This window comes from Zea mays, chromosome 1, assembly GCF_902167145.1.
Source record: "Zea mays cultivar B73 chromosome 1, Zm-B73-REFERENCE-NAM-5.0, whole genome shotgun sequence".
Taxonomy (NCBI): domain Eukaryota; kingdom Viridiplantae; phylum Streptophyta; class Magnoliopsida; order Poales; family Poaceae; genus Zea; species Zea mays.
Window position 1 is genome coordinate 219,783,743 of NC_050096.1, and position 13,481 is coordinate 219,797,223.

Genomic DNA, 13,481 nt, shown 5'->3' on the forward strand with positions numbered 1-13,481 from the left:
CGTTTGAATAATCTTTATTTCCTGCAATGTTCAACAGTTGATGATGAAGTTGTTTCTATTACGTTCCAGAAGAGATGTTATTTTGATGATACGAAGTCGTGCTCCAGTTCCAAGTATAATGATTCCTTAAACTTAGTTGATATTCAAATTTAGCATCCTAGTAGTGTTTGGGAAACAGTTCTATGGATTTAAAGTCAAAGGAAGATTTGTTGAAATATACCTCTAATTCTTTTTTATATATTTGGAATATACCTTAGAATATATTTTTCTGTACGCCTATAAATATAGACCCTATCTATAACTTGTACTCTGTAGTTGATAGTGGATCTGTTTACTCGTAGTTGTTTGCTCCTCTACATTAAAAAATATTTTTGCACGTAAATCTTTGTATCTATTTTATTTTCTAACACTATCATAATTGTATCTCAAAAACTCTGTTTCTAAAACCACAGTATTTTTGGGTATTGAAAACTTGGCTCGGAACCGGAGTTTTTCTTCAATATGGCAAGAAGTGATGTCCCGAGGCAAAGTGTTGTTGCTCCCGTGCAAGGTGCCGTCGAAAACTTGATTTCTGTTTGGTCCGTTCACACACCATGTCGGCCCAGCAAGGTGCGAGCCACACAGCTTGTGGTTTTAGTTAATATCACGATTTAACTAGACTAAAGTAAAACCATAGTATTTGTGTCACTTCCAGTTGAAAACTGTGGTATTCTAAAAACTGTAGTATTCAAAACCTCCCTACCAAACAGGCCCTAAAGAGCAGATTCAAACAGCCAACCGCACATCCAGCCCAAATCTCACTCTTATTTCAAACCACACTACGTAAATTGTGCAATTGTGCAAAACTGTGTTTTACACAACCATATGCACAATCTGCTAAATGATTGAAACCGAAATGAGGGAGATGACTTCAAAACTCAATAAAACGCTAGAGCAACCACTGACATGCTTCTCAAATCCAGTGAATAATACCAGTCCACACGGACTTAATGCCAACTAGCGGCAACACAAAGCAATGGGGAACTAATTCGAACACTACCAGCCTACTAATATAAAAAAAGAAGTGAGGGAACAGGAAATCAGCTACAATAATAGCACGGCACAGCTTCAGCTTCGACAGCATAGAGCATCTAAAACAATGGGCTCGAACAATATGCGCTCTCCCAAGATTACTGTCCGTCACCAGCCTCACCTTTCGGGGCTTCTTTGCCCTCATCAGCACCATCCTCCTGCACATACCAAATACAATTTTTTAGCACCAGATAGAAAGAGTAGACGGGCAACAGATTAAAGATCAGACTTATTTGGGATACGAAAATACCGTGAGGTCAGAGGTCCAAAGGGTCAAGTTGTCCCTAAGGAGCTGCATGATCAGAGTGCTATCTTTGTATGACTCCTCCCCAAGGGTGTCTAACTGGGAGATAGCTTCATCAAACGCCTGCAAAGATTAGCCAATCACTATCAATTATCAAAGTTCCAATGGCATAAGAACTAAAGCACAATATAGAAGTTAAATGATCAGACAACCCACTCAAATGACTCCTAGTTACCACAAATTAATCGAGTTAGATACTCAAACTGTAAAACACACAGTACCATCATCTTGATGACATAGGTGCCAGATATTACAAGTATGTCCATAATTCAATAGAACATGAAGATTCGTTTTATCGAGGTGCATAATAACAAGCACGAGTCAAGCAATAACAGGGCTGAATGGCACAAAACTACTAGAAGCAAGCCTGTTTAGATGTGTGCAAACATGGAGGATCTGCAGCCCACCATATCAGAGGTAGCATTACTAAACAGAAACTATCTGATCTGATACACAGGGATCAAAATATCTAGTAGTCAAATCGCAATGTGAACCTATAAGGGCAAAGGTTTGTCATATGAGAACCAATAAAAAGCTCCTGAATGCTGAACAATTTAGGACAAGGACCATATCGGTTACAGTTAAAAGGCACTTATGGATATTTCTGTCCAAGCTCAAATGCACAAACAAATCCTCGCCTAATCATGGTAAAATGAACATATATAGTAGAAAAGTATATGTAATTCCAACCTGCTTTGCAAGGTTGCAAGCTTTGTCTGGGGAGTTCAGAATCTCATAATAGAACACTGAGAAGTTAAGAGCAAGCCCAAGCCTTATCGGATGGGTAGGTGCCAGCTCAGCCAGCGCAATGTCCTACACAATACATAGCAGAATAAAACATCATAAGAAAAAGTGTAAATACTAAAAGTAAGCATTCAAAGAAATGAACTTGTCATCCCATACGATATGAAAATATAACAAACATCATAAAGGCAGTTGTCATATTATCAGAAGTTCAGAACAAAAAAACGAACAAACCTGAGCAGCCTTGTAGGCCATCATCGTGCTCTCAGCAGATTCCTTCCTCTCAGGACCAGTCTTAAATTCCGCAAGATACCTGCCATAGTTAAGAACGGGAAGGTTAAGAAATCTGGTTGGTTTCTTCAGATTATACAGATATGGTTGCACATCGTTATATTGCAGTGCACCCTTCCCAACCTGTGATAGTCACCCTTCATCTTGAGGTAGAAGACCTTTGATTCAGCAGCAGTAGAAGAAGGCACTAGGTGGGAGTCAAGCAGCTTCAGGATGCCATCACAGATATTGCTCAGTTCAGCCTCGATCTTCGCACGGTATTCCTTGATAAGGTTCACATGCTCTTCGTTCTTACGGGACTCCTCCTTCTGTTCAATAGAAGAGACAATGCGCCATGAAGCACGGCGAGCCCCAATCACATTCTTGTATGCGACCGACAAGAGGTTACGCTCCTCAACAGTGAGCTCTTCCACATCTACAGTCTTAGCCACCTTCTCCATATACTCAACCATCTCTTCATACCTTTCGGCCTGCTCAGCCAGCTTGGCCATGTAGACATTCTCCTCCCTCGCCATATCGATAAAAGAACAAACTTACTGCAACAAAAGGGAACTGATAAGGCATTGCCTACAAACAGTACAAAAAAATGTCAACTAAAATTATTATATGGGAAAGGTACATGGCTGGCCACTAAACTCTGACTTAATCCATTAAGCTGCTCCATATTTTTTTATAGGAACAAGCTTATTGATATAATTTCCGAGAAATATTTCATACAAACCCAATTGAAACTGTAATACAGCAACACCAAGAAGCACCATCTAATCCAACAGTAGCTTAGTACCAGAGTACCCACGTCCAGGTTCAAAAATTGCAATAACAGAACCCACACAAAGCAGATAATATGATCTGTTCATTCCCTTATGATTCCCAAATCCATCTAATTAAGCAATTTGCTCATTCCCTTATGATCCCCAAATCCATCAAATTAAGCAATCAGACAGAAATAACTGATTCAAACTACAGCCTAACGGATCACTGGAAAGGACCAGCCAGATCTTGACAAATTTATATAATGCCATCATCATTCAAAACACCAGATCAACAGGTAAAAAATGGACCAAAATCCGACGCACCGAACTACATAAATCCAGAAATCACATCCAGCACCTAGCAGCAACAGAGAGAACTACCTTTAATATACTAGCCGTGAAGGCACTTGTACATACAAATCAAATATCCACCTCATGCAGACACTACTTCACTCAACAAATTCCACATTCAACCATCCGTGTCCCCGCTCCAAGCCCGTAACAGATACGGTTCCTAACCCCAAAAGGGGAACGTAAACCCAAAAGCTCATCAACAGCCGGTCCTCGCACCAAATTATTCCCAAATCAGGCGGATCTAGGCGTCACGTTCGCTCGAAGCCTCGGATCTGGCGGATCTAGCTCGAACAAAGGCACCGAGCACAAAGCGGATCTCGCCACATCGCAGAACACCAACCGAAAATAAATAAATAAGGCGTCGCAGCACTCCGCATCTCCCGTAGAACAAACACGCAACTAGATCAGGAAGGACAGCAATCTTGAAAGCACGCAACATTAATTTCTCAGAAAAAAATAGAAACATCGGGAACCCTAACCTCCTGGCGCGGGGTTGCGTCTCGGGCGCGGGGGAACTGCGGATGCTAGCGGTGGGCCTGGGGCATGGCGAAGCAGCGTGGGGAGCTTTTATAGCGGGATGCGAGCGGCAGGCTACGGTCAGCGAGCCAATGTCACGGCGCCACGGCGACTCCAAGAGCCCACACCGACACCCCTCGCGCAGGCCGTGGTGGCCTGCGGGTGCGGCACACTAGTGGGACCCATTTGTCGTAGTAGAGAGATGATCCGATGGCAACTGGGAATTTCCGTTGGATTTTGGCTTCCCATACGGCCATACTTGTCCTCCTGACAAAAAAAATTCTACACAAGGATCCTCACGAACTTTTGTGAAAGATATTTCTTTCCCATCACTATTTCTCGCGGAGGATAAATCCCCATCTGAATCCCCGTCCTTATTTAAATTATAATTATGACATATTTTTTTTGTTATTAATACAAAACATTCATATATACACATTGTCAGATGTTAGAAATCATTATATGTACATCAAAATAAACATAGTTATACAACAAGTTATCTTTTAATATTGTAATTATTTATTTTTATCATTATATATTAAATGAAAACATCATCATATATAAGTTTAATGGGTCCCCGCGGGTATCTCCGCCATATTATTATTCAGTGTAGTTCATGTCCATATTATTATTCAGTGTAGTTCATATCCATACGAATAAAAGATATATGTCCAAATTTCAGCAAGATACATGTCCATACAAATAAAAGCTACATGTCTATACACCTTGTCACATAGCAATAGAAAATACATAAAAATCAAATAGTGTTTGCATTATAGTCTTCCCACATAGCATTGACTAGTTCCTGCTTGAAGTTAATCATAATGGCATGTTACATTGTTTATCTATGCGAAGATGTGTTGATGATTAATGGTAGGCAATTCCTCACTCCCAGGAATGATAAATTCATCTCCTCCATCCTGTATCACCCAGTTGTGAATAATACAATATCCAACCACAATTTTAGAGAATTGTGTAGCATCATCAAGAATTTTAAATCTTCTCTTCAATGAACCAAAATGGATGCTCTACTGAAACTCTTAGAGATGAGTGCCTATGATTGAATAATTCCTTCTCGTTTTAAATAGGATTGTTGCCCCCACTCGTTATAAAACTGGCATGTGGTTCACTGATGGACGCATCTCCAGGTTCGAGCGTAAAAATCTTAAGTTTTGAGCATAAAACCACTCAGTTATAAGCGTAAATACCGAGCCAATGTGAGAGGTTGATATCTCTGGTGGGTTATATTCACGATCCTATTTTTATGGTAGTTTCGAAAAGTTTGGGAGTCGCATCCATGCGGTTTCTATTTTTATGTGGATCCAAAAATTATGGCAGGTCGTTGGAGATTCCATTGCATGCGCGAAAATTTTGGATGATATTTTCGTTTCAACTGCACGCATGCAAAAAAAAATAGGATGACATGGTTCATGCAGAGCATAAATTCATATACAAAGTCACATAAATACATACACCGTGTAGCATAATTGATAAAAAACTAATATCAGTTCAACTAACAACACCACGGGAATTAGGGACAATTTTATGGCAACATAAAATCGTATTCATCGTCGTAAAAAACACTGGAATGCATAAATAGTGTAAGCAGCAGGCATAAAACATAATCATCGATGGCATAAACATGGATCGGATAGTTCGTCGCCGGAGGACGATCCTGAGGCCGATAGATCAAAGGTCGTCGCCAAAGCCACCGGATTGGAAGAGTTGGTCGTCGAAGGACGCCAGAGCCACCCACGCCTTGCGTGGTCGCCATCGCCAGAGACGATCGCGCCTCGTGCGACCGCGGGAGCGACCCACGTCCCTTGTGGCCACCGTCGCCACTGCCGACGCCTACCGCGCCTCGCGCAACCGGCGTTGCCACCGGGCCTAGGGTGCGCCGCCGCCGCCCGCCCGCTTCGGGAGCGCCGTCACCGCTTGCCCGCCCACCTCGAGAGCGTCGTCGTCGCTCGTTCCTAGTGGAGCGCCGTCGTCGGTCACCCGCCTCAGGGCGGTACCGCCGCTGGCCCCCAGGAACGCTGCCACTTGCACGCCCGAGGGAACCGCCGCCGCCGCCCGCCCGCTTCGGGAGCGCCGTCACCGCTTGCCCGCCCACCTCGAGAGCGTCGTCGTCGCTCGTTCCTAGTGGAACGCCATCGTCGGTCACCCGCCTCAGGGCGGTACCGCTGCTGGCCCCCAGGATCGCTGCCACTCGCACGCCCGAGGGAACCGCCGCCGCCGCTAAAACCTAATCCCTGGCGGCGTGGGGTGTTTTTATAGCAGCTCGGACCTGGTCCGGCTCGACCGGATTGCATCGTCTGACCTGAGCTTCCTCTAGTATTGGAAGTCTCAGGCTCTTAATATACAATCTAGATATATATATATATGTATATATATATATACAAAGAAATATGCTCATCTCTATGATTATCTCTAGAGTATATTTCTAACAGTTCTACCAATCCACGACGAAAAGAAACATTTAACAAAACGGTGCTAAAAACACTTGCCACCACCGTGTTCTTTCGTCTTACTAAATTGTAGAGTTGTGGGAACTGATCTTTCAAAGAGAAGTTCTCCAGCCATTTGTCCTCCTAAAATCTCGCATGATTACCATCATTAAGTCAAAAGGTTCCAAAGCTAAAAAATCTTCTTTTACTTTCATTAGCCCCCTCCCCCCAAAAGTGTGAATCTGTTGGTTGCCTCTGTACCTGAGCTAAATTTTGGTTTCGTAAGTATTTCCGCCTAAGCAGTGTCTGCCATAAGCCCTCTTCATTTAGGAGCTTAAACATCCACTTGCTTAATAAACATATATTCTGTATATCAAGATTCTTAATGCATAAACCCCCTACATCCTTAGGTTGGCAAATACTATTTTATTTGGTGAACTTGTACTTCTTCTTATGTCCTTCCCCTTGCCAAAAAAGCGCGATTTAAAGTAATCTATCTTTTTTGAGAACTCTTGGAACCTAAAAAAGACAACATGAACATCGCCAAACTTGTGAGGACAGAGTTAATTAGGACAAGCCTACCACCAACCGACATGTGTTTCCATTTCCAACTACTCAACTTCTTTTCAAATTTTCCCACAACAATATTCCAATCCGCGTTACTGAGTTTGTTGACATGCATAGGAATGTGTAAGGCCCAAAATCTGTATAAGAAAAATTAATAATAATAAAATAAATACATGAAGGAATGAAATAGCAAATTCAGATATCTCAAATCATACCTGAGTATTGAAAATTGAGGACTGGATTTTGAAAAACAAGAACTATTTTAGAAAGGAGTAATAGAGAATTTTCTATCCAACAAAATGACTATTCACTTCATTAAATAATGCACTATAGGCATTTTATACTTATGAAAATGTGGTGAAACATTTTAGTAAAGAGTCATAATTTAAACTTGGAACCTCAAAGTATATATGAAAATTAAATAGAAAATAAGAAAGGGGATTTAATGGAACTATTTATTTCTTCCATAAATAAATAACAAGGAAAAGAATAGAGAAATAATATTGTAAACAGTAGATGTTATAATCACATTAGTGTTAACCTTGACACTTGGGAATTTAAAGTTCAAAATGGGAGTTTGAATTTGAATTGAATTTGAAGTGGGAACTTTGAAATAGAAAAGGAAATTTTAGAACTTGAGAAAAGGAAGGAAAAATACTAAACAAGAATAAAGAAAATGAATATATAAATAATTAGACCCCTTTTATACTATTATGTTTATTTTGTACCTATAATTTGGGTACAAGATCACAACATTATTTAAATTCAAATTTGAAATTTACAAACAAAAAGAAAATAAAACAGAAAATAGAAGAAGAAAAAGAAAGGAAAATACCCTGCTTGGGCCAACATTTGCCGGCCTCGGCCCACCTCTCGGCCCAAACTCCTCTGCGCCAGCCCATCTCAGTCACGTGGACACCGACAGATGGACCCCAGCCGTCAGCCTCTCGATGCCTCACACACGCGCTCGCGTGCTCTCGCCTTGGGCCACTGGATCATGGGGCCCGCTCTCCACACACTGCCTCTCGTTGCCGCCACCTCCATGTGGGACCCATCGGGCGGACCGGTCTTCTAGCTCCGGTCGTTGCGGGTCGCAAATCTCGCGCATGGCGTGCTCCTGGTCAAGCTCCACGCGCGGACGGGGGGAAGGTCCCTATTCCACCGGAGCTGGAGCATGCAACGGAACCGCCCGGGTCTGGCCTCCTATAAGACCTAAACCCCTGCTCCTCCCTGCCCGACTAGCGCCCGTTAGCCCAGCCGCCGACACCACCGGGAGCCGCCCACGTCATCCCGGTCTACGATTACTGCTCGGAGCCCACATGGTGGCCATGGGTGATCTACGAAGCTCATGGAACGCGTCTGTTGCCGTTTCGGGCGGAATCGTGAGGGAGCGATGCTGAATTGCTCGCCGGAGATCACACGACGTCACCAAACCGCGCTCTGTCGTGGCCAGAGCCGCTCGGGCATCAATGTTTGGTGAGGATTCATTCCCCTGTGTCGCTTTCCGCCTGACATCGAGTAGGAGGGTGTTAATTGAGTTTTGGGACAGCGAGTATAGGATTTTGGGGGTGCTCCGGCGATGCGTCGCCGCTCCGACACGGGCGCCGCCGTCGGGTCACCAGAGGTGGGGGTAATCTGTGCGAAGCAGGGGATCGTTGATCTAATCCGTTGGATCCAGGTTGGGCAGTGGAGATTAGTCTATAGCGTGGTCGAATCTCGACCACAGATCCGGGATCCAAGGGCGCTAATGGCGTACCGGTTCAGACAAGTGGCAGTCTAATATGGACCACTTGGAGTAGATCGAACGGCCTGGGATGCTTCATACCCTTTTTGCGAATGCATACTTTTCATATAGGACCCTATGTTTTGATAGAATAAACCCGCTAACCTGCGGGATAGCTCTGGGTCTTGGGACGTTTTGCGCCGTAGCCCCTCCTATTCCCTGTATTAGTGTGCACAGTCCAGAGACTTATAAATTGAATAAATAAACATGGAAATAAATTTTTAATGTAAAAATAAATGCTAGAATTTGTTTAATTCATAGAAAATTCATATGATGTCCAAATTAGTCCATTCCAATTGCTATAATTTCATAATATTATTGTTCATTATTCAGTTCCACTATTTTGACATGAATGTCACAATAAAATTGATATCGTATTTAATCTTGTACAAAACACACAGAATCTCTGGAAATTCATAACTTAAAATATATAACTCCGATTTGATCCGTTCAAGTTGCGTTAGTCTCGTATAAATATATACTATGCAATAACAACATTTATTGTGCCATGTCACATTATTTTATAATTAGATCTTTATTTAACGTGTGTTGGTTAGTCTTGTTAAATTGCTTACCATTATAACCTACTAGAATAAGATATGTGGTCAATTTTTAACTTAGATTAATGTTGAGATAATTATTTATAGAATTTTCTCCCATATGGGATATCCTAACCAATTTATAATATATTTATTTATTTTAATCACATAGATCTTCTATAAAATCATGACTCCTTACTCGTAATTCCGATCTTAGTGGTTCTCGTTCCCACGATCTCGTAGCAACCCGTAAATCATTATTATGCAGTATGTTCTTATGTTTGGTGTGATATTAATTTTGTCTATACCATGTCTGTTTGTATTACTACGACTAGCAGTGTGGTCACGAGGATCAGAAGAATCACCCTGGTAACTGGAATCTCAAGTGTCAGGCAAGTTGTGTCCTTGATCACTTTCATTTACCCAATAATGTTCTTTATTATCACTTGTCAATGCATAGGTTTAATTTTGATGGGACCCAATAGGTCACCCTAGACTGGTTATCCTTTTTACCTTGTTTATCCCTGAATCAATTGGGTAGCTATGCTATTGCTTTATATGGTTTTGGGACAATATTTCATTACATCCATGTTCCAATTATTCTGTTATGTTATTTATGTTCATGATAAGATCATTATGTTAATTGGAACATGGAGCGACCACCTGGGAAAACAGTGCTACCACAAGGGTAGTATGGGATGCCCTTGGCTGATTAACTAGGAAAGCTAGTGGATGACTACCTTACCCGAAAGGGGCAAGGGCAGTAGGGGAGTGGTCAGTGTAGGGAGGTCCTTGGGTTGATTTTGCTACGATGGCGGTCAGGCGAGGGATCCCTGCATTGGAGCTTCCTAGAAACTATAGCGGGTTTTCTGAAGCTAGTGGAACTTTATAAAGGCCTCGTAGTGTTACCCTATCTCGCTTCCTTGGTAGAGGTGCATGGGATTCATGACCCCTTGGCAGATGAGTAACATGACTTATGGGTAAAGATGCTGAAAGGGAATTAGGCTTACACCTAGTTCCTAAATAATTTTGGTGGTTGAATTGCCCAACACAAATAATTGGACTAACTAGTTTGTTCTAGTGTATAAGTTATACAGGTGTAAAAGGTTCACACTTAGCCAATAAAAAGATCAAATATTGGATTCAACAAAGGAGCAGAGGGACAACCAAAGGCACCTCTGGTCTGGGGCACCGGACTGTCCGGTGTACACCGGACAGTGTCCGGTGCACCACCGGACAGTGTCCGGTGCACCAGAGGACTCTGACTTAAACTCGCCACCTTCGGGAATTTCCAGAGGCGCTCGGCTATAATTCACCGGACTGTCCGGTGTACACCGGACAGTGTCCGGTGCTCCAAGGAACAGCGGCCTCCGGAACTCGCCAGCCTCGGGAAAACGCAGCGGCTGCTCCGCTATAATTCACCGGACTGTCCGGTGTAACAGCGGAGCAACGGCTATATCGGCGCCAACGGCTACCTGCGACGCATTTAATGCGCGCACTGCGCGCGCAGAAGTTAGGCGCGCCCATACTGGCGCACCGGACAATGAACAGGACATGTCCGGTGTGCACCGGACATCCAGGCGGGCCCAGAAGTCAGAAGCTCCAACGGTCAGAATCCAACGGCATTGGTGACGTGGCTGGGGCACCGGACATGTCCGGTGTGCACCGGACTGTCCGGTGCGCCATCGAACAGACAGGCTCCACCAACGGTCAAGTTGGTGGTTGAGGCTATAAATACCCCAACCATCCCACCATTCATTGCATCCAAGTTTTCCACTTCTCAACCACTTACAAGAGCTAGGCATTCAATTCTAGACACACCAAAGAGATCAAATCCTCTCCAATTCCACACAAGGCTTTAGTGATTAGCGAGAGAGATTTGTCGTGTTCTTTTGAGCTCTTGCGCTTGGATTGCTTCTTTTCTTTCTCACTTGTTCTTGTGATCAAAACTCCATTGTAATCAAGGCAAGAGGCACCAATTGTGTGGTGGCCCTTGCGGGGGAAGTTTTGTTCCCGGCTTTGATTTGAGAAGAGAAGCTCACTCGGTCCGAGGGACCGTTTGAGAGAGGGAAGGGTTGAAAGAGACCCGGCCTTTGTGGCCTCCTCAACGGGGAGTAGGTTTGCGAGAACCGAACCTCGGTAAAACAAATCCGCGTGTCACACTCTTCATTTTGCTTGCGATTTGTTTTGCGCCCTCTCTCGCGGACTCGTTTATATTTCTAACGCTAACCCGGCTTGTAGTTGTGTTTGTATTTGTAAATTTCAGTTTCGCCCTATTCACCCCCCCCCCCTCTAGGCGACTATCAATTGGTATCAGAGCCTCAGTGCTTCATTAGAGCCTAACCGCTCGAAGTGATGTCGGGAGATCACGCCAAGAAGGAGATGGAGACCGGCGAAAAGCCCACTACAAGCCATGGGAGCACTTCATCGGAAGAGTCCCGCACCAAGAGAAAGGAGAAGAAGAACTCCTCCAAAGGGAAGGAGAAGAAGTCTTCTTCACACCAAAAGGAGAAGAAGGAGAGATCCTCTTCTCACAAGACGCGTCGGAGTGGGGACAAGAAAAAGAGGATGAGGAAAGTGGTCTACTACGAGACCGATTCTTCATCGCCATCCACCTCCGGCTCCGACGCGGCATCCGTCACTTCTAAGCGCCAAGAGCGCAAGAAGTATAATAAGATCCCCTACACTATCCTCGCATTTCTAAACATGCACCTCTTCTTTCCGTCCCATTAGGCAAACCACCAACTTTTGATGGTGAAGATTATGCTAGGTGGAGTGATTTAATGCGATTTCATCTAACCTCACTCCACAAAAGTATATGGGATGTTGTTGAGATTGGTGCACAGGTACCATCCGTAGGGGATAAAGACTATGATGAGGATGAGGTGGCCCAAACTGAGCACTTCAACTCTCAAGCAACGACGATACTCCTCGCCTCTTTAAGTAGAGAAGAGTACAACAAAGTGCAAGGGTTGAAGAGCGCCAAGGAGGTTTGGGATGTGCTCAAAACCGCGCACGAGGGAGATGAGCTTACAAAGATCACCAAGCGGGAGACGATCGAGGGGGAGCTCGGTCGGTTCCGGCTTCGCAAAGGGGAGGAGCCACAAAACATGTACAACCGGCTCAAGACCTTGGTGAACCAAGTGCGCAACCTCGGGAGCAAAAAGTGGGATGACCATGAGGTGGTTAAGGTTATTCTAAGATCTCTTATTTTCCTTAACCCTACTCAAGTTCAATTAATCCGTGGCAACCCAAGATATACACTAATGACCCCCGAGGAAGTAATCGGGAATTTTGTGAGTTTTGAGTGCATGATCGAAGGTTCAAGGAAGATCAACGAGCTTGATGAACCCTCCACGTCCGAAACGCAACCGGTGGCATTTAAAGCGACGGAGGAGAAGAAGGAGGAGTCTACACCAAGTAGACAACCAATTGACGCCTCCAAGCTCGACAATGAGGAAATGACGCTCGTCATCAAGAGCTTCCGCCAAATCCTCAAGCAAAGGAGAGGGAAAGACTACAAGTCCCGCTCCAAGAAGGTTTGCTACAAGTGTGGTAAGCCCGGTCACTTTATAGCTAAATGTCCATCATCAAGTGACAGTGACAGGGGCGACGACAAGAAGGGGAGAAGAAAAGAGAAGAAGAGGTACTACAAGAAGAAGGGCGGCGATGCCCATGTTTGTCGGGAGTGGGACTCCGACGAAAGCTCTAGCGACTCCTCCGACGACGAGGACGCCGCCAACATCGCTGTCACCAAAGGACTTCTCTTCCCCAACGTCGGCCACAAGTGTCTCATGGCAAAGGACGGCAAAAAGAAGGTTAAATCTAAATCCTCCACTAAATATGAATCTTCTAGTGATGAAAATGTTAGTGATGAGGAAGATAACTTGCGATCTCTTTTTGCCAACCTCAACATGCAACAAAAAGAGAAACTTAATGAATTGATTAGTGCCATTCATGAAAAGGATGATCTCTTGGACACCCAAGAGGACTTCCTTATTAAAGAAAATAAGAAGCATGTTAAGGTTGAAAATGCTTACGCTCTAGAAGTAGAAAAATGTGAAAAACTATCTAGTGAGCTAAGCACTTGCCATGAGATGATTGACAACCTTA

General features: G+C 43.8%; 1 protein-coding gene across 1 annotated transcript; it reads right to left on the bottom strand.

The window, feature by feature from the left end:
* Window positions 1-740: 740 nt before the first annotated feature.
* Window positions 741-4,175, bottom strand: LOC103643291 (14-3-3-like protein GF14-C). The gene is made up of 6 exons (NM_001112207.2): window positions 3,996-4,175; window positions 2,534-2,946; window positions 2,354-2,432; window positions 2,066-2,188; window positions 1,322-1,438; window positions 741-1,229 (listed from the first exon to the last, which is right to left on the bottom strand). Exons 2-6 carry the CDS (start codon window positions 2,923-2,925, stop codon window positions 1,170-1,172), a joined length of 771 nt encoding a protein of 256 aa, NP_001105677.2. The 5' UTR covers window positions 2,926-2,946; window positions 3,996-4,175; the 3' UTR covers window positions 741-1,169.
* Between the last annotated feature and the right edge of the window lie 9,306 nt (window positions 4,176-13,481).